The 22,522-nt window shown below is 41.4% G+C and overlaps 1 protein-coding gene and 1 non-coding gene across 2 annotated transcripts in view; both read right to left on the bottom strand.

Moving 5' to 3' along the window:
- MAP3K4 (mitogen-activated protein kinase kinase kinase 4) overlaps positions 1-21,966 on the bottom strand; it is an 85,729-nt gene extending 63,763 nt beyond the window's left edge. The window contains exon 1 of the mRNA XM_039882273.1: positions 21,650-21,966. Coding sequence (XP_039738207.1) covers positions 21,650-21,789 — 140 coding nt within the window. The 5' untranslated portion in view covers positions 21,790-21,966. The remainder of the gene's footprint in view (positions 1-21,649) is intronic.
- Positions 18,956-19,074, bottom strand: LOC120618305 (5S ribosomal RNA). The gene has a single exon (XR_005657215.1). It is a non-coding gene; the product is annotated as a 5S ribosomal RNA (ribosomal RNA).
- Positions 21,967-22,522: the final 556 nt, after the last annotated feature.

Raw genomic sequence — 22,522 nt, 5'->3', positions numbered from 1 at the left:
TTGTCACTAAAGCCCATGAATGGATTTAATCCATCACTACTTCGATGAGGGCCAGAGCCATGCCTTTTAGTGTGAGTCCCTGAAAGAAGACACAAATTCATTTTGTCACAAACACCACAACCAAAGAGCAACATCTGCAATCTCTACTATTTATTTGAAATAAAACAAGAATTTAAAGAATTTGTGGAGCAATTTTTCAGGATATTTATGGTTTTTCTTCTTAAACTTTACAGTTCTCTCCTACATCTAATTTGATGACAATTCTCTTTTTGTGAACTATGTTTAGACTTTGCAAAGTATTACAAATTAGTTTATATAAAAACTACAAGTCTTTTTTGCATTCACCTTTCATATATTTGTATAACAGTTTACTAATTATGCAATTACAACTAAAATATACAATCGACCTCAACAGATTTAGGAACAAACCAGGAACTCTCAATAAGCATACAGTTCAATTGATGGGAACGCAAAATCATGGGCGTTCTAGAGAACAGCCTCTTTGTCATAAGGATTCATGATGCTGTGAGTATCAGCTGAATGTTTATAAAAGAAATGAAATGGACAAGGCAGGTCTTGGAACAGGTCAGGTAGATGAGTAGTTAAGGCCTGCCTGACTTAGATCTTCTGGTAGAAGTCATTTATTTACCTCACTCACATATTTATACAAAACACATTTGTCAGTCCTGAACTAAGAAAAACAAAAAGAATACATAAAGATAGAAAACAAATTAAAGAAAAATTATCCCAGATGGAAAAACTTTACTCACGTTTAAAAATAAAAATAATTATAAGCTGTTTAAAAAATATTTTCAGATGAAGGCTTTCAGAAAACAAACTTATAAAATTATGTAAACAAATGTAACAAAGTACTTTAAAGACTTCATGTTATTATTTGTCACTTTTGGTTAATCAGAAGACTACCCAAAAAGAACTAGAACAAAAAGAGAAAGAGAAAAATGCTTTGGGCATTTAAATACATATGAGTCATGTTACAGATGAAAGACAAAATGTGATTATTTCTGTCATTTCTGCAATTTTGCAGCAAACAGTTGAGTACTTAAAAGCAAGTGGACAAACAATAATACATTTTTCAGGTGTACTTTCTTATTTTTACCAGGTCTAACACCTCCAAGAAAGTATGTGTGCATATCTACACCATATCTTTATCCAGAGCTTGGCAAATCAACACTAGATGGTGTAACAGATTCGTAAGAGGACAATCGACATGGAATGAAACCCTTTCTAGGTGCACCTGGTTGTACAGGGGGACTGACGCAGAGAACACAGGTGGGAGGATGTCCTTGCAACACAAGAAATGAAAATAAGCACCACTTCAGTCTCATTGTGGATATATTTTGCAATTAAATGCCAACGACAAAAAAATATTTTAAAAAGCAACATGAAACAAAAAAGATGATTCATTCAAAGTTTGTTTGAGGCTTTACTAAAGAGAACCAGGGAGCTAAGGCAAGGAAATTTGGCAAATGGAAAGATGTATCAAAGCTGGCAGGAAACACAAAGGTCTTATAATCTGCTAAGTGCATGTAAAACATTAAAGAGATTATGAGAAACAAGAAAAATGCTTAAAACTTTAAAAGTAGCAGAAAAGGATTTGATCTCTCTCTACCTATTCTTCCTACAAATGAAAACTTTTTAAAATTCCTTTTAATTTATTAGAATTTATTTGTGGGGGAAAAAAACACTATATCATAAATTACTTTCCTGTCATTCTTAGAACTCAAGTAACTGAAGAGCAACTTTCTGTAGGACACGCATGAGCTATTTGAATCTCCTGGGCTCAAATTCTCTTTTTTCCTAATTTGATTTTAAAAATAATTAACTATAAATATGCCCTGTGACCTACATATACATTCAAAAGATGAACTCCAACTGTTAGGAGAATAAATCTAGGAGACGCAAGCATCTGAGATATTCTCCCAGGGTTTGCAGTGAAGGAAATGGAAAGAAAAATGGCAAAAGCACTTCTGCTTTGACATCAGCACAGAAAGAGCGCATCTACCTGGGAATCAGATCTTGGTCTCCTATGCCAGGCTCCAAGGAGAGAACCTGGACTCCCTGGAAATTGGCTGACGGACCCCCGGACTGGGGCAAGGAAGACGGACCGCAAGCCTGGAGCATCCTCCGGTGCAGCAGGCAAGGAAGGGCTCAAAACCAAAAAACAAACCAATGCAGTATGTCAGAAGGACGTGCGAGCAGAGCTCTCATTAGCCAAAGCTGGAACAATTTGAGCAACAAAGCGAATGACACGGAACCGGGTTATAACCATGAATCCATGAGTCCACACTGATACGAATAAGTACTAAATAAATAAATAAATAAATGGGAGCAGAGACAAATCTCCTGTACAGAAAAAGGTCTCAGCAATTTATGTAGACACCCCCCACTGGAGGCGGTGGGGTTTAACTCCCCGCCACCTAGTATGGGCTGCACTTGTAATGACTTTCTTTCAAAGAGTAGAGCTTGTAAAGGCAGAGAAAAAATAGTAGCTGCACACCGGAGAAACCTGGCGGGCACTACTCAACCGCCGTCGTCAGGGGACCAAGGTTAACAACATCGGCGACAAGCCTTGTTGAGAGAGTGCGCCCCTCGCATGATGACAAGGACACTTCACCTCTGTGGTCACCTTCCCCAAACCCGTAAGTCCAGTCAAACCATGATAAAAACAGCAGACAAACCCAAAGTGAGGAACAGTCTACAAAACACGTGACCAATACGCCCTGAAACTCAAAAACAAAGTCTTGAGCAACAGCCAAGAGGCGGCCAGGGAGAGATGACGACCAAAGTGTTATGGTGTCAGGGATGGGATCTGGGAGCAGGAAAAGAATAAAATCTGAATAATGTACAGCGTTTAGTAAATAATAATGTATTAATATGGCTCCATTAGCTGCGACAAGTGTACACAGTAATGTTTCACGACAGGAGAAACTGGACCCAGGACACACGGATATTCTGCACTATCTTTGCAGCTGTCTAAATCTAAAACTATTTCAAAATTAAAAGATTATTTTAAGGGTTAAGTAATAGCATTATATGGAACAGTTCCATGACAATGTTGAATAAATTTGGTGTTACTATACAGGTATAAAAGACGAAGAGTCAGAACTAAATAAAAACTGTAGTATTAATTATAAAATTAAGCAATTCCTTATCAATACAAGTAATGACTGTGGTTTAAAAAAAATTTAATGGTAGGTGAAGCAATGCCATTTAAAATAATGACTTCCAAGAAAAAAAATGGCGTAGATGATAGAGGCTTTGTTCATCTCTCTTTCAACCACATCAAAATTGTGACAGAAACACGGAGCAAACAGCAAGCAAAGTCACCTGGGATCTAGATGAACAAGCCCTACGACTAGGGAGAGAAATGAGAAATGACCCTGCGAAGGGAGGAGGTAGGAGGGGGCGAGGACGCGAGGCTGCCCGGTCCCGAACGGCTGAGTGGGACAGAGGCTGTGGCTGTGGCAGCTGCAGGCGCCTCTTAAAGGGGCCGAGTCCGCGAGCAGACTTTCACGGGGACAGACCTGCTCCTTCTGAGCACCAGCACTGGGTCAGCTGCGTGGGCGGCACCAAGGACTTATGGGGGACACTCAGTTGTCGGAGTGAGGGCCGGAGGCGAGGATCTCTCCCGGACAGAAGTGCCGGCGGTATCCACTGTTCCTCTGTTGAGTCCTCCCCGCTCCCAGTGTGCGGACACAGCGCCTCCATAGCTGAGACTTCAGCAAACTGTATAACAGAGGTGGCTCCGCCCAGAGGAATCCCTGAAGCCCCACCTACCCCAACTCACGACCCCACCCAAGCCACATCCAGGTGTGTCCTCCGCGAGTCAGGTGCTCATTGCTGAGCAGAGCCAAGACTCACACTGGTGGAAGCTGACCTCGGTTTCTGGCATGGCCTCTCGAGGCAACTATAAGCACAGCACTTGTGACTTGCTTGCTGAATCTTAATAGGTGGCTCCAGAGGGGCACAGGGTGGGACTAAACTCAGCCTGCAGCTGAACCCCTCTCAGGACTGTGCCACTGGACACCCACTTCACAAATCCACACTAAGACCAGGAGACTTAAGAGCTTTGCTTAGTGCATAGAAACAGACACAGAAAGGCAGCAAAAACGGAAAGACAAAGCAGCAGAAACCATATGAGAGAACAGAACAGAGATCCAGGAATAATGGAGTCAAGCAATTTAACAGATGTAGAGTTCAAAACACTGGTTATAAAGATGCTTAATGAACTTAAGGGAAAGTAGATGAATTCAGTGAGAACTTTAACAAAGAGATAAAAAACATAAAAATGGAAATGGAAATTATAAAAGGGAACCAGTCAGAAATGAAGGACACATTATCTGAGACGAAGCGTACATTAGAGGGAATAAACAGAGTGGATGAAGAAGAGGATGGAACCACCGACAGAGAGGATGGGGAAGCCAAGGACACTCAATCTGAATGGCAAGAAAAATGAAGCCAAGACTATGATAATAATTTAATGAGCCTATGTGACAAAATGATATGTAAATGTCATAGGGGTACCTGAAGGAAAACAAGACATTGAAGAGCTTTTGAAAATATGAGAGAAAAACTTCCCTCATCTGGTGAAAAAAATAGACACACAACCCCAGGAAGCTCAAAGTCCCAAGAAAGATGAACCCAAAGAGGCCCATACCAAGGCACATCATAATTAAAATGCCAAAGGTTAAATACAAAGAAAGAATTTTAAAAGCAGCAAGAGAAAAGCAGTTAGTTATCTAGAAGGGAGCACCCATAAGACTGGCAGCTGATTTCTCAAAAGAAACTATTCAGGACAGAAGGGCTTGGCACAAAATATAAGACATGATGAAAACCCAGGATCTACGACCAAGAATACTTTATCCAGTGTAGCTTTCATTTAGAGTCAAAGGACAGATAAAGAGCTTCCCAGACAAAAATAAGCTAAAAGAACTTATCGACACCAAGCCAGTATTACAGGAAATGTTGGAGGGATTTCTTTAAAAAGAAAAAACATGTATCAAAAACAGGAATAAAGAATGGTAATAACTACATTCCTATCAACAAGTACCTCAAATAGAAAAGAATTAAGTGCTCCAACCAAAAGATAGAGTGGCTGAATGGATAAGAAAACAAGACTCCTACATATGCTGCCTACGGGAGACTAGACTCGCTTCAGATTAAAAGACAGACACAGTCTAAAATGAAGGGGATGGAAAAAGATATTGCCGTGATGGACCTAGAGGGTATTGTCCTGAATGCAATAAGTCAGACAGAAAAAGACACATATTGCGTGATTTCACATTCCTGTGGAATGCAAAGAACAAAATAAACAACAACAGAAGTGGAAATAAACTCATAGATACAGAGAATATTTTGAGGGCTACTAGATGGGAGGGGGTTTAGGGGATGGCAAAAAAAAAGGCAAAAGGATTAAAAGGTACAAGTGGATAGTCGCAGAATAGACACGGAGATGTAGAGTGTAGCATGGGGAAGATGGTTAATAATGTAATAAATATGTAAGAGGGAAAACGGATGCCAGGTTTAGTGGAGCGATCGCTTTGCGAGTTATGTGGATCTCTGATCACTAGGCTGTACAGCTGAAACTGGTATATGTATGCCAACTATAATTGAAATAAACTCATAGAATTGTACAATGCAAATACAAGCAACTAATTGTCTATTATATTTCAATAAAGCTGGGAAAAATAAATAGTAAAATAAAAGTGACTTTCAGAACTGGGATATGCACCAGATTCCTGTTTATGTTTTTAATCGGCTGTATAATTTGTCACACAGCAATGAGCAATTTTCATTGTAACTGTGCTTGCCACCGTTAGGCACTGAGTCCTGACCACCTGCCAGGCGCTGCGCTAGATACTACACATAATGTCACCTACCCTTGGCGGAGACTCACAGCACCATTTTAGGGACAGATTCTTCACCTACAAGGCCAACTCTAATCCGTAAGGAGAGGTTCTCGTTACCAATACCTATTGCTGCACGCTAGGTGCTTGATTAGGCGCCTTACCGATGTCATCCCATTTACTCTTCCCAACGACCCCTCAGATACTATCACAATCCCCCTGTGACAAAACAGGAAAAAGAGCTGCAAAGGGCACTTGTGTGCTCCGCTGGCCGGTGTCTGGGCCGCAACCGGAGTCCTGGTCTAACCCCAAGGCCCCGCCGGCCCCACCTTCAGCTCGCCACCACTCCTAAGTCACCACGATGTCTATCCTCCCCTGTGGCAGGCACGGGGCCTACTCCCCCTGTGGAATGGGGGCCCTACCGGCTGGGAGGCGGTTCTCTGGTCAGCTCTAGGGCTCACATCTTTGGTGAAGCCTTCTAACCACTAAGTCTAAACTTTCTCACCTTTAATGACGGTGCTGAGCTGGGTAAGACAGTGAGCCTAAATTCAGGCCAGTGGGACCTAGCTTGGCTACAATTTAAATGAGAAAAAAAAAGCACGAGGATTTTGCCTGGCTTACTTATTTCTGAATATCATATAAAAAAGGTCGAACTCAAATCCTCTCTCCCTCAGGGAGCTACTCGCCTCTCCCGTCCAAGTATCAGAACTTCACACCGCCTTCCCGGGAACCTCAACTTGACGTTCCTCTAACAGAGCATCCTCACACCAGGCTGCTGCTTCCCTTCATTCGACAAGGGCCCTACGGACTAGTGCTGTGCTCGGAGTAGAGGAAAAACACCTTACTGAACAAGAGCATTACCATTCCCGCCCCCTAAAGACTTCGGTCTGTAGAAAGAACTAGGTATGTAGCACATAAGGGCACACACGAGTCTCTCTAGTGAGTTCTGAATTATGCTGGGAAGGAAGACTGCAAAGCACACCCACAGACGGGATCGAGCTGTGAGCATTGGGAGGATGGTGACAAACTTCTCTGAAGGAACATTTCAACAGGACCTCAAAGCTCTGAAGGCACTGACCGGGAGCAGGAGGAGAAAGTGGCTGGGACAGAAGGAACGGCATGTGGAAAGGATCAGAAACAGGACCGCACGCAGCTCGTCTGAGAAACCGAAAGGCCCTATGACCTAGAGCAAAGTGAACGGGAGTGCCAGAGGAGCAGGCAGCCACCGACTACCATGTGCCCTGAGTGCCAGAGGAGCAGGCAGCCACCGACTACCATGTGCCCTGAGTGCCAGAGGAGCAGGCAGCCACCAACTACCACGTGCCCTTCGTCCTAAAGAAAAAGTGAAGCCAGGGAGGGCATTAAGCAGGGGAGGGACATGCGTAAACGCACCTTTCTCTTCGAAGTATTTACCACATCACCCGACACTAGCAGACAGGCACACAGATATAAACAATTTTCTAACACTACCTTGACTTTTTCATACACAAGGCTTCTCGACTATTCCATCTTACAGTCAACCTAAACAGCTGTTCTGTCTATACTATTCAACAAACAAGACAAGTTCACCTGTCGAGAGTCAACAGAGGAAAAAGAATTGTTCACTTGAGATGAAAACTGCCTTTAGGAATTATGAAGTCCTTAAAAATGGCAAGTGAATATAAGAAAGAAAACACTACCGAAAATCAAAGATGCAATTAAAGATACACACACAAATAAAGTTTGTTTCATGAAAAATATAACTTTCTTCTAATTAAAAACTACATAAACTGGAAAAATTTAAATGGGTCTAAAAAAATTTGGAAGAAAAAAAATCAAAGCTATTTTTAATTTCATAGTTGTCTTTACCAAGGAGAACATAATTGGTGACTGTGGCTGAATACCGGGGCCAGCATGAAATTTACTGGAATGTGGGCCTAAAGTCCTGTATCCCAAACACAAACGCCACGTACGGTTTCAGAGAAGAAGTGTCTCAGCATATAATTAAATGCAACATGTACAAAATACAGGGAACGTACAAAAGTAGTTAAAGTATGGAAACTGCATTCCTTTAGATCTCGATCATGGGACTATGAGTCCCCCAAAACCAAAGGTAAATTTTTATTATAGACATTTTTCAAAGTCAAGAGTCCTCCAGATTCCCTGTGAAAGTGGTGAATTAAAATAACAATTAGTAACACAGTTAACTTAACAATATTTAGAAAAATCTTTAAATGGTTCATAATCAAGGCTATAACTAAATACAATAAAAGCAAAGCCTTTTGGGGAAAAAAAAGGTTTTAGGCAAACATGGAACAAAATGGTTTGATAAATGAGGGAAAGAAGAATGCGCCATGTAATACTAGAAGTGTGAAAGCAGAAGAAAGAAACGTTGTAAGATTAAAGTTAGTTAAAGGACTGACAACATGGGTAGAAACCGGAAGGACAAGAGATTTAAGCAGAGATTTTCCAGTGACAGTTTTCTTTGTGTTTATCCTTCTTGGGGCTCATTGAACTTTTTGAACCTATGGGTTTATAGAGTTCATCAAATTTGAAACAGTCACAGTCATTATTTCTTAAAATGTTTCTCAGTTTCCCCCCTTTCTTTCCTCTTTGCGGAGGTCCAATTACACATATGCTATTTGGTTTTATCCCATGTGTCACTGATGTCGTTTATATTTCTGTCTGGTCTGTGTATTGTTGTACTATACTTTTCATAGTTTTACTGCTATTTCCACAAGTTCCATCATTCTTTCCTACAGTGTCCTATCTGTGGATGGCCCCATCCAGTGCATTTGTCATTCAGACTGTACTTCTCACCTGCAGTACTTCCGTTTGCGTCCTTTTCTATATCTTTTATTTTTCTCCAATATACATGTTTCCCTTTAAATACTTGAGCATAATTGTAACTATTTTAACAATTCTCATACTTCCATCATTTTTTGACATTTCTGGGATTGTTTCTACTGACTGATTTTTCTCCCGGTTGTGGGGTCATCTCTTCCGGCTTATTGGCATGTCTAGCAATTTTTTATTAGATGTTGGACATTGTGGTTTATTTGCTGAGTATCTGGATTTCACCATCTTCTTTTAAAGAGTACTGGACTTTGTCTTTTTGTAGGCTGTTAAATTATTTCCAATTCCATTTTATCCTTTCGAGACTTGTTTCCAAGCTTGGTTAGGGCAATCTCAAGCATGCCTGTACTCTAGGAACAGCTGAGCCCACTACTCAGATGTGAACCTTCCACTTATCGAATGCCCCAAGTGGACACCACAACAAAGACTCTGCACTTTGACCAATGGGGGCTCAAATGCCTCTGAGCCCCATGTGAGCTCTGGGGACTTTCCAGCTCACAGCTCCCCACTGGCTCTTTGCTTAACCTTGTGAGATTTCTATCCTATGCAAGTGCATCCTGAATTCAAAGACTCAAGGAAACCTTAGGTAGATTTCTGGCTCTTTTTCTACATCACGCCTTCCTCTGCAGAACTCTGCCCTCAACTTCCAAACTGCCTCAGCCTCCCTGAACTCCAATCTGCCGCCTCGATTCAGCAAGACCACTCTTGTTTGCCTGGGATTCTCCTCCCTGTGCCACCATCTGGAAAAGGCTTCCAGGCAGAAAGCCAGGGTAATCACAGAGCTCATGTCATTTATGTACCTTGTCTCAGGGATGACAACCATGTACGGCCCACTGTTCAATGTCTGAAAACAGTTGTTCTATATTTAAGGTTATTCCAAATATCATGGCAGTAGCTTATTATATACCACTAAAAAAGCAGTATATTTATAATTTTCCTATCTAAAAAATTATTCTGTGGATTTTTTATTGTTACAGTGAAATGCTACACTATCTATTCCACCATATATAGGATACTTGACTTTCAAAGTGACTAACTCCACAATATAGCTAAGTATTTTATAATAGGATATCGCAGTTCCTTTCGAAACAAAGGAAAGGGCAATTTTTGTCTAAAAATAAAGATAAATACAAAAAGGCAAACGTCAACTCATTTTAATGGTTACAATATTTACAGATAGTCAAATGCAACTCATTTATTTTATAGCAATTTAACCTCTCTAAGCTGCTCCAACTTCCACGTAAGACCCGAAAGATTCTTTGTGGATCAAATTTTTAAGGAAAAATCGAAAAGATCTAAAACTTAGGATTTTAATGAATAAAGCTGATACTACTTAAATATCCAAATATATCAAAAATGACATACTTGTCAACTACAGTTAGTACCAGAAGATGAAACAAATAACGTTTCTGGCAATTCCTCATGTGCTTGTCAAAAAAACTATATATAGTTCTATTCCTCTAATCTCTACTGCTGAGGAGGGAAAAATCATTAACATAAGCAAAATGCCACTAAATTTTTCTGGCTTGGTTGGAAAATTCTAATACATTAATTCTAATACATCTAAATAAAAATTCTAATACATTAATTAAGACAAGAAGCCACTATCTGAAAACTTATGTTTAATTATACAAATGTATCCCTCCTGTACAAGAATAATTTTAACTATATTGAATCTAAACATTTCTTTATAGTTTAATACTACGCTGGTTAATCACTAATATTTTTGCTGATTTTTCCCAATATATGATTCTTCTTTCAATGCATACAGAACCTTTAATAAAGCCAACATACTCCCATAATATAACTCATTACTGAAAACTTTTATTAAGAGATAAAATAGGGAACTGAGTTATTTTATAAAATACTGAGAAAGTGTTAGACACAGTTGGAAAATTCATTTTAGAGACATCGATTTACCACTCAAACTGAAGCTGAATTAGTTACTTTAAACCATTCCTGCAAAAAAGCTACCATGCGCTAAACACTATTCTAGGCACAGGCATAATAAAGGGTTAAAAGATAAAAGCAACCAAAACAATCTGGAAAAGAATAAAGTTGGAGGACTGACCTTCCAAATTTACTTGCTTCCAATTACCACATAGCAACAGTGATCAAGACAGTGTGGCCAAGGCATGTGGCAGATACACAGTCAATGAAACAGAATTGGGAGTTCAGTTATAAATCTGTGTGGTCAACTGATTTTCAACAAGGGTGTCAAGGCCATTCAATGGGGAAGGAAGTCTTCTCAACAAATGGTGCTGGGGTAACCACATCGCCAGGTGCAAAAGAAAGAAGCTGGACCCTAATTCACAACATATACAAAAGTTAACTCAAAATGAATCACAGACCTAAATTAAGAGCTAAAAGTGTAAAACTCTTAGAAGAAAATGGGTAAATCTGTAGGACCTAAGATTCAGCAATGGACTCTTAGATATGACTCAAAAGCATAAGTAACAAATAACAGACAAATTGCACTTCATCAAAATTAAAAACTTTGATGCATCAAAGGACACTATCAAAAAAGTTAAAAAGACAACCCACAGAATAAGAGAAAATATTTGCAAATCACATATCCAGTTAGGGACTTGTATCAAAAATATACAAAGAACTCTTACAATTCAATGAAAAAAAAATTTAAAAAATTAAAAAAGACAAATAACCCAATTAAAAATGGAAAAAAAATCTGAATAGCTACTTATCCAAAGAGGACATACAAATGGCCAAAAAGCACCTGAAAAGATGCTCACCATCATTAAGAAAATGCAAACCAAAACCATGAGATAGCACTTGACACCCATTAGGATGCTTATAATCAAAAAGTCAGAAAATAAGCAGTGCAGAACTCACACCTCTCACACAATGCTGGTAGAAATGTCAAATGGTGCAGCCACGTTGAAAAACATATGATCCAGAAATTACACTCTTAGGTATATATCCAAGAAAATGACAACATATGTCCACACAAACACCTGAACACAAATGTTCACAGCAGCATTACTCATAATGCCAAATGGTAGAAACAACCCAATGCCTATCAAGTGAGGAACAGATAAACAAAATGTATGTAGAATTACCCATTAAATGTAATATCATTCAGCCATATAAAGGACTAAAGTTCTGACACCTGGTACAATATGAATGAATCTTAAAAACACTATGCTAATTTAAAAGTCAGTCCCAAAAGATCACACATGATATGGTTCAATTTATATTAAATGTTCAGAATAGGCAAATACATGGAAAGCACAAGTAGATTAGTGGTTGCTTAGGATTGGGGGGGATGGGTGTTGAGGGGCAATAGCCAAAAGGTACAGGATTTCCTTTTCGTGTGACTAAAATGTTCTGAAATTGACTGTGGTGGCAGCTGCGCATGTCTGGGAGTATACTAAAACAATTGATCTGCGCACTCGAAAGGGGTGAATTGTATGGTATATAAATTATAACTCAATAAAGTTATTTTTCCTCTCTTTTTTTTTTTGAGGGGACAACACAATATAAACTGGGACTCTCTTAATGTACAGAAAGCTATTAAAAAGAAAAAAAAAAAGAGGTAAGCTCCATACTCATATAGTTCTCTTCTCCCGCAATATAAATTCTGACTCCAGTTAGAGTACTTTCTGATACCCTAGAGACGCAATACTTTTGGTAGTCCAGAATTCAAATATGTATACTTTAAGGTTAGTTTATTTCCACTAGAGCAGTCCTCAAAAAAAAAAGTAACTTATTCTTATTTCAAATTAAAGAAAGATATTTCAAATTAAAAAATTAATTTGAAAAAGCAATAGCAAAGGAGCAGAATTTGAAAGGAAGGCAACCCTCTATCAAACGAGGGGAACTTTAGGGCAGGATCTGCAGCAGCGCCCAGGGATGCGAACAGGCTTGGAAGCCTGCATGAGAAGCCACAGAGGGGGCTCTCCTTTGTCTTTCATCAGTTTACTAACTCTCAGAAAATACGAGCAAACAGGATACAAACGAAGAAGGGCCAAGCACCAGTAAGCTTAATGAAGCTGTGTCAGTTACTGATGGTTCATTAGAGTAACTCATTAATTCCATCAACAGATATTTATTCAGCACCTACTAAGTGCATGGCTACTAGAACAAGATTTACAGTGATGTAAAACTATAAAAACCCACATAATAAGCTCTTTAATGGCTTACAGTGTTATGTAAGCTATGGTGCTTTCTGGCATTTTCCCAGAAAATAGATCTGAAATAATTTTCCCTTAATTTCATGTGCTGGACTTTCTAGCTTTAAAGAAATGATAGAAAATTTAAAAGAAAAGCTATAGCTATGTGAATGTTTAAAACTTCAATATATATCAAAAATAAACCAAATTAAAAGTTAAACTAGAGAAAAACACTGTCCTTAATTTATAAAAGGCTCATTAAAACTGGCAAGAAAAAAACCAAGATAGCGACAGGAAAATAAGCAAGGAATACAAAAAGATAATTCACAAAATAAATTTAAATAGCAATAATACATGAAAATGGTCCCGCCTATGCTAGCAACCAGACACTCAAATCAAAACTAGACAACCCTTTCTGGCTTTGAAATTAGCAAAGACTTTTTGCAATACTCAAAACTACAAAGAGAATATATAAGAAGGTAAACACTATTTGTGGCCTATATGTTTGTCCAATCTTTCCAGTGAGAAATGTTTAACGACAGATATTAAAACTCTTAAAAAATGTTCAAACTCCTGTTGAATTCTACATTCAGGAAATGATTTTGCAAGAGCAGCCAGAGGAGCAGACGGAGTTGTGTACAATCTAGAATAGTAAGAAACTGGGAATAACTTAAATGATTTGCTACGGTATGACATGAGATATGATGGAGCCATTTACAAATGTTTTTAAATGTTTACTCACATGGCAAAAGCTCACAATTTGTTCAGATAATATATCATGCCCACCTCAATCTGAAGGGACCTCTTCCCACCCTGTATAATTTACTTGACTATTAATCATTCTTGTGATAACTCTTATTGTTATAGTGAACTATTATCTAAATCCTTCGCCACCTCCGTTCACATTTATGCCTAAGGCAATAGCACATAAAACAGAGAACCACAGACTCTGAAGTGTAACAAAACAAACATAGATGAGTTCTGGCTCCAGGTATTCTGAACTAATACATCTCTTAATTCACTTTCCTCATCTGAAGAATGTACGTCAATTTTACAAGTTCACTGTAACCAGTATATAAAACATGTTATACCACCTGAAGGATGGCACACAGGTAGACGACATACATAAACTTATTACCGTTTCTGCACCAGACCATGAATTATGATGTTTCCGTTACCTTATCTCTTCTCCTTAACTAGATTATAAGTTCTTTGAAGGCATGTTTATTATGCTTATAGATAATAAAAATTATTATCTGCCTGGGAGAGTATTCACAAGAAAAGTGCCATTTGAAATGATTCCGATAGAAAAGAGAGAAAAGGGTAGTTGACAAACAGGACCCAATCTACGCAAAATCGAGAAGGTGAGAGAGGACACAGCATGCTCACGAACTGGGAAGGTGTTGAGTGTGGATGGAGACTTAAATTCTAAGAGGCAAGGGGTTCGGCAGGTCTACCTGGTGTGGACCTCAAGCTTAAAGGAGCCTCAAAACTGGCTCCTGTTGAGTGGTAAATCTGTGTTCGGATGCAGTAAAAGATCTCTTTACAAATGTGACTTTAAGTGAAACTCACGGCCCCCTTAATTCCAGCTAAATCTGAGGGTGTGGAGGTCTACTGAGAAAGCTCCCTGGACCTAACCAACTGTCTCAGAGGGAGGGCCTGGTCACCAAGCAGAGCCCACGTCTTATTTATCCGCCACTGGAGCCCCAAGGCCTTGGCTTAGCATTGCCTGGCACGTGGTACGTGCTTAATAGGAGAGTGAGCGCAAAGGAAATGAATTAATGGTACAGGAGGCTTAATGGGTGAATGAGATGAAGCAGTAAGCCACTACTGACCACCAGTCAGGACATCTAAGGTCGAGTTTTCAAATTTCACTCACACAGGATAATGAGTCTTCCTTTTTAATGATCATTTCTCAATACGCACATATTCCTCAGTTTTCTATTAAATTACACCTAGATATTCAGAGAGTCAAGTAAAACTCTAAGGGCTTCTTTTACAAAGCATAAGCGCAGTTCTGGATTGAAACATCATGGCAAATGTTTCTGGTGTTTCCAGAAGTATCTTGCCCTGATTTACTTCTGATGTCCTGCTTCTTCAGATAAGTGAGCTGGGAAACACAGAACTGTATAAAGAAAGCGACAAAAATCTCACCACTACTCAAAACAGCTGTTAATCACACACACATATACACATGCACACATGCACACATGCACACACATATGGCAGGGAAGGATAAGTTATTTTTTTTTTTTTTGAGGACTGCTCTATAGGGAAAAAATTTAAATGCATATTACTGTTTTAGAGAAAAATAAATTACCTAAGGTACTCACATATTCCAACGCCAATTTTACTCACAAACTAATCCTAAATTTTAAACTCATCTTTATAATTCTTGTGTCTTAAGGATAAACCACTATGAGAAACCTTGAGAGACAAGGATAAGATGCATTCTTATTCTTGCTGTTTTCAAGGAAAGACTATTTGGATCCTAACCTTGCCTAGTTTCTTAAAAATGCCTTCTGGTCATTTAGCATTACAAGTCCTGTGGTTGTTCTGACTCAATCTCAAGAGACAAGGGACAAAGTACAATGCTATCTTTTTTTATTTGGTAGAGCCATGATTTTTAAAAGTGAGGGTCACAACCCATTTAAGGGTAATTCAATCAATTTAATGGATCACAATGAGCAATTTTTTTAATAGAGCAGAACGAGAATTATCAGAATATTACTACATATTGCAAGGTCAAACACTGTTTCATAAATTTTTATTTGTTATGCAGCACACATACTGTTGTAAAATATATTTCTTACTGTAGATCACAAAACGGTCAGTTTCAATATCACTACCACAGAGGAGAAACTGCAATCTTATGCCTGCTTCAGCTAAAGACTGAGCACAGGAAAGAACAGGCTGTCTAAACAGGTTTGAGCATTGGCTCCTCTTTATTTGTAAACTTGAAATAAAGTTTTATGAGGAAAAGAAGTTGTGTACAGTGGGAATTTGGGGGAGATTTCAGGGTGGTTTTTTTGGCGTTTATTTTTCCGAAAATGAATCTTCCATCACTGCTCTACCCTGTCGGCCTAATTGATCCAGAAAACACAGCATCCCGCAGCTGGTCGTGTGGGCCTGCGCAGACGCTGGGCTACGGAGTCAGGTGGCCGAAGCACCTTCAGCTCTGGACCAGAACCAGGGAAGCGCAGTGTGACACAGAGAAAGGGAAGCAAGAACCTGGAGACCTGAATCCTGGGCTCTGACCCTGGGGGCGCTGCAGCCTCTCCAGGCCAGTTCTGTCATCTTTAAAATAAAAGGCGGGGCCCAGAGCATCTCTCAGTTCCCCTCCAGCTCTGAAGCCTTGTAGGTCTGTGAGCCATGGCCGGCAGTGAGACTAAATGAAAGTTAAGAGTGCTACCGCCCGTAAGACTGCATTAGTAAGTGCTTAATTCTTTATCAGAGTAAGAACTAAATACACATTCAAAGAATTAATGCTAAATATTTTATGAGAAAATCAAGTTATACCTGCATGTTAATGTTCCTTAGGTTTTTAATGGCACAATAAAAAAAAAAATGCATGTATTAAATTTTCTTTCAAAATACTTCCACTGAAAAATTACAAAGGTTGATAATTTCCACGATTTTACATGATAAACTAGCTGTCCTCTAATGAGCCTATTCAGAACATTCTAAGGTTCAGCAGTGTCCTCAAATAGCCTGCTCAGTGGGAAAAAGCGCCGTGAAAAACATCAATCTGATCAGCTTTGATGCTTAGTACCCACTTTTCTCCACAGAAGAGAAGGTTTACTTCTCTTGAAATTATGCTGAAATGAAATCCACTTACGAAACACTTTTGACAGAATGCCTAATATATTCTTAATAGCTTTCCCTTCTACTTTATAAACATTCGGCATCCGTATGATCCATGAGACTAATACTTTAACTGATGTCTGCAAAATGTAATGGATGGTCTTATAGTTCCAAAACAAATTTTCATTTTGCCTACTCTGTTAGCAAATAAATATCTAAAGGCAAATTTCACTCTATTACATGAGTGTGAGGTATGTGGGAAATAAAAGAATGTACCTACCAAACCTACTTTCCAGAGGAATAATCTCTTTAAAATACGGTGGCTTCGAATATGCCTCTTAAAAAGGGATAAGCATTTTAACATAACAGACAAGTTGAGAATACAGTCAGAGATTCTAAATAACAGCGCTATTAATATAAAAGACCACCGTAAAGTGAGCCCTTTGTTTGTTACTGCTGATATTATTTCGAATCTACAATTCTGTTATCCAGGATGAAAAAAAATAATTAAAGAAAACCAGCTGGATATAATCAGCTCAGACAGTTCATAGATACTAAAAATGAATTTTTAAAAAGAAAATTTAACTTATTTAAAAATTTGGCAACAATATTCTCTTTGCATAACATGTGGAATCTCATCAATTTCCATTTTAGTAACAATTCAAAGTAATTCAAAACATAATTTTTAATAGCTGCACAGAATTCAAATGTGATTCTAAATTTTAATCACAAGTGTCAAAATACATTTTATGAAAGCACCAGCCACTGACACCTTTGCCACATCTTTTTCAGAAACCATGACAGAGTCTTAGGGTGGGGGGGAGGGGCGCAGAGGGTGGATTACTGTGAGGGTAGAGACAGTTAGGTGACCTTCTGAGATTTACCATTAGTAAAAATCTACCATTCAGGATTTTTTAAATGTATTTAAAGAGCAAGGATACACTATACCTCAAAGTAAAGCAGAAAAAGCAAGGTTCGTCATAAACTAATTAAAATAAGACTGAAGATGAAAAACAAACACTATAACCCAACTGAGGAAAGTTAGTGACAAGGGGGGAAAACAGCCTGTGTGGAGCCTAAAGAAATGAAAGCCTCAGGGTGAGGCTCTACACACAGGCCTTTTGTCCTAAAAGCAGGGGTATGCCTGACAAGGATGCAAGCCAACCTCCCTGGTGTGTGAACATCAGTCAGGAATTTCAACTAATTTCAACTAATTCCCCTTGCTGACGTACTGCTTACCAATCAAACTCTTAATTACACTTTGGCTTTCTAGAGGCAAGAGAGCACACTGACCCGCCAGGTGTAGACAAAGCTGAGTGGGAGCTGAGACACAGTACTGAGACCTTGCCTGCGTCGCCTGCCGAGAAAAGGCCAATCACAAAGACCCACAGCACTCACCCGCCAAACTCCTTCGCTGACATCCCTATTTTTTTCTCTTTAAACAACTTCCAATGACCTACTGATTGACAACATGAAAGTGTCTTTAAAAAGAACCACCTGGTCAAATGAGAAGACTGAGAAAACAGAACGCCATGAGTAAAGAGATAATGACTGAAGAATGAGGAATTAAGTAACAGGAAGTTATTAAGGCAAATGTATCCAGCAAGTAGTCAGGACCTTATATCCCTGCATTTCAGTAGAGCTCAGAACAAGATTTACGAGACACCAAGAGACTATGGCAAAGGAAGCAGCAGCTTCCTAGTGATACGACAATTAAAGGGACCACAGAGTCCTCCCTGAGAGACAAGCGTCCCCATTTCAGAACATGAGGGACCTTCTCCCATCACTAGAGCCTCCTGGGACTGCTGTTGCACGGTCCCACTTCTCTGCCGGAAGCCCTCCCATGCACCCTTGGGATCTACCCTTGTAAGGGTCTCGAGCCTCACCCACCACTGAGGAGGCCCCGAGAGTCTGCAGCTGCACCATAAGGTGGATTTCACTGGGAAGAACAGGTGACATCCAGTGTCGAGACTGAAAGAAGCAGACGCAAAGGGGACATGCAAGTTGAAAGATTAATTGCCAGGGAGTGATTGGATATTCAAGTACCTTTAGTAGTGAAACCTAGTTTTTTTCAAATGAATTTTTCAAATGAACTTACAAGAGCCATATTATATAAACAGTAGATAAAATCACTGGCTAAAAAGTTATTTCTAAGTTCATATAACAAGTACTTTATGAGGTCAATAAATGAGAACAATGAGGCTATTTTTAACGTACATATTTTTATTTTATTTTATTTTTAGGCAAGGCAATCCTTGGTTGACCTCACAGATTGCAAGGACCTTGTGAGCTTACAATCCCTTATTTTTTTATTTTTTACGCCTACAGCACCTGGTCTTCCTAGGTGGTCTCCCATCCAAGTACTAACCAGGCCCGCCCCTGCTTAGCTTCTGAGATCAGACGGGATCAGGCTTGCTCAGGGTGGCATGGCCGTAGACGTTACAAACATATTTTGAATGAGCTTACAGTAGGTAGCAGTCTTTTATCGGCCTTAATATCCAAGTTAAGTGTAGTGTCAAGAAATCACAGAAGTAAATTGTTCCAAATTAGTTTTAATAGCTCTCCTTACAATCGCAGGATCTCCTACAACTGACCCAGAAGCTTGAAAAATAAATTATAAGGAATGTTTATTTCTAAGCTGAATCACCAACAATAACAACTGTTACCTTTATCCTTAATCTTTATCAAAAATAAGGACAAGAAGTATCCATGACTGACACTAAGTAAAACTGTAATAGAGTACTATCACCTCTCTATTTGTTTTGTGTTCCTCGGTCATTGCATAACTCTCACGTCAGCATGCACTGAGCAGATGTGCTGGGCTGGCACCTGCCACAGTGGTACACTGGCCAACATGTGCAGGCCTGCACTCTACAAAAAACCTGTGCGTTAGAACAGCCTTCCTAATCAATGACGCACTGACACAAAGTAGGTGAACAAAGGTGGCAGATGAAGCCTTATTCTTGTCTGTCCCCAAAATAATTAACTTGGCAGCACAAGCACCACAGTATTAGTCTCCGATGTGTTAAAATGTGGCATCTAGCACATTTTGAATGTGCATGTTGAGCTTTTTAAAAGTGGTTAAAAATGTAAATAAGAGAAATTCAAATGAACAGCAGCAGAACCCTTGACGCATCTTTTACTAATGATTTACAGTAAGTTTGTCAGCGGTCAGCTCTGTGTATCGAAGAGGCAGTGGTGACAAGGAGTGTATATAAGAGAAAATAAAAGCTTTGTCAAGTAATCTGTTCTACAGATTAGCTGTTGTATAATTAACTGCAATGTTGCTAAGAAAAATATTTCCGAGATCTTCTTGTTCCGTACACTGCTGTTCACTTAAAGTTGGATGAAGCCCATTATCCTGACCTATTTTTATTTTAACAAAGACAGAAACCTGGCTGAAAAATCAAGGTTTCTTTTTATCATTGGAGAAACAGTCATTTTTACAGCACAGTCCCAGTTCCCCCTGCCCTTTTTACTTTTACCTAAGAATGTTCACATCCATTTTATCCCAAAACATAATTATACCGAATTATAACTTCTGATCCACCTATTTGGATAATGAAATCACACCTCTTCTTCACGGCAGTTAAGGGCATGGAATGTGCAGCCGGATCTGCGCTCACTGCTAGCTGTGAAACCTCAGACCAGAGACTTAACCTTTGTGTCTCAGCTTCCTCATCTGCCAAAGAGAAATAATACGACTTGCCTCATAGGATTGTCATAAGGATTAAATGGGTTAATAGAAGCAAAGAAAACGGCATATTTTAAGCATTTGGTAAATGTTCGTTATTATTTTCAAAGAAAAACTTAAAAGAGTCAAATACTCAGGGACTGAATCCACTAACAAATTGATTGAATATACTGACACAACTTCTATAAATGTTAGATGTATTTAAAAGGAACGAAGTGAATTCTTATCACGTCATGTACCATTATTTAGAGAAGTCGTTCCTTAAAAGTCCACGGAAATATCTGAGAAGTATCTCAGAATTAAGGAAAATGAAAAACGACTTATAAAAATGAAACACATCTGTTTGGACCGACTGGGTCATGACAAGCAAGAAAGGGATTCCTATCATCTGTTCTAACTGCAGCTGCAGAATGTGTTTAAAATGTCTTTAAGCAGGAAAAAGAAGAGGACACTTTGCTGCCTGGTTCCTGGAACTCACAGCAGGACAGTAAGATGCAGGAGGAGCTGTGGCAGCGTTTTCAGTACAGGGGCCAGGGGGCAGCAGTTTGCAAGTTTACTCGGGGATGCGAAGGCCGGGGCGAGAGGACATTTGAACATAAAAACGTTGGCATGTAAGAAGAGGGAAATCGTTACTTAGTTACGGCAAGTTTGCTCTCCCGGTCCAAAGAAAAATGACATTAAGCTAATCGACAGCGTCCCGAAGGGACAGAATACAACAAATGCTTTGGGTACCAAAGTTCCCTCTTAGAGCTTCCTGCGGTAGCAAAGTTTTAGACAAATCAGTCCTTTCCTTTACGTGCACGTGTGAGCCCCAACCTGCACAATGCCACCCGTGAGGCCGGTAGAGGGCCCTCAGAAAGAGCGGCCGACCTGCAGTCTGCAGGGTCTCCGTGCAGCGTCTCGCCGGGGGGTCAGCGGGCACCGCGCGGGGGGCAAAGGCGCGCGGGGGAACCGAGGAAAGAGCCGGCGCGCGTCTGCTTCCCAGGTCTCCTCCTTCACTCCAGCAGCGGCGGGGAAGAGGTCGCATTCTCCCTCAGTGATGGTGGGAGCAGTTTCGGCGCGGCGCCCTTACCCCGGCTGGCGGCGGGGCCGGTTCCCGCAGGGCCCGGGGGGGCGGGCCGCGTCCCGCGCGCGCAGGGCCGCTGCAGGGGGGCGGCCCCGGGCCGGGGTCCCCCCGGCACACCCGGCCGCCGTGCCCTGGGTCCCAGCGCTGCACCCCGCCCTCCGGCCCGGCCGCCGAGCCTGGATGCTGCCTTCGGCACCTGGCGGGAAACGGGGGCCCCCACGCCCCCTCGGCCGGCTGCGGCCGCCCCACTCACCTCGCCGCGCGGCAGCGCTCGGGCTCGGGTTTCGCCGGCGGCGGCGGCGGTGGCGGCGGCGGCTCCTCCATGGCGGCGGCGGGGCTGACGGCGAAGGCGGGCGGGGGGACCAGCTCGGCGGCGGCGGCGGCTTCTCTCATCCGTGCACGGAGCTCCTCATGGCCGTGACGGGCGGGCGGCTGCAGCCGGGCGCGGGGTACGGCGCCCCGGGATGCGGGAGTGACTCGGCTCCGCCTCCGCCCCTAGCCCGCCGCGGGAGCCGCTCGCGCCGCGGCCATCTTGGAAACGGCGACCGGCCAGCGCCGGGCTACGGCGGGCGGCGAGGGGCAAGCTTCCGAGAGCGGCGGCGCCGGGACGGCCGCGCGCGAGCGGAGGGGGGCGGGGCGGAGGGCGTGGCCAGCGGCGGGGGCGACCCGGGCGGCGGGGCGAGGAGTGCGTGGCGGCCGGAGCGCCCGGGGGCCGGCGGCGGTCCGCGACTTCGAAGTGCCTTGTCAACTTCGACCAGTGAGTCACCGCCCAAGGTGATGCCATCCTCAGAAATAGGGTTAGATGGAACGCAGACGCTCACGAGGCTCAGGCGGGCGAGGAGGCTTTGGGGGACCTGCAAGTCTGGGGGCGGGGGGCTGGCGCGACCTTCAACGGACACGGAAAACCCAGGTTTCCGCGGCCGCAGAAACAAAGGCTGGGAACGCGGAACGCGAAAACCACCCTCCTCTGCACAGGGCACAAGGGACGCTGAGCGAACCCTCTGACCGCGGTACCGCAGGCTGAGGTACTGACTTGCCCCAGCTTCGGGACTGGCGTGCTACTGCGCCGACGGAAAAAAAAGAAAAGAAAAACACGTTCTGCAGATAATTTCAGAGATCCAGAAAT

Source organism: Pteropus medius, unplaced genomic scaffold, assembly GCF_902729225.1.
Source record: "Pteropus medius unplaced genomic scaffold, Ma_sr-lr_union100, whole genome shotgun sequence".
In the NCBI taxonomy this organism is placed as follows: Eukaryota; Metazoa; Chordata; class Mammalia; order Chiroptera; family Pteropodidae; genus Pteropus; species Pteropus medius.
Note: the sequence above shows the minus strand (reverse complement) of the source record. Positions and strands in the feature narration are given on the sequence as shown.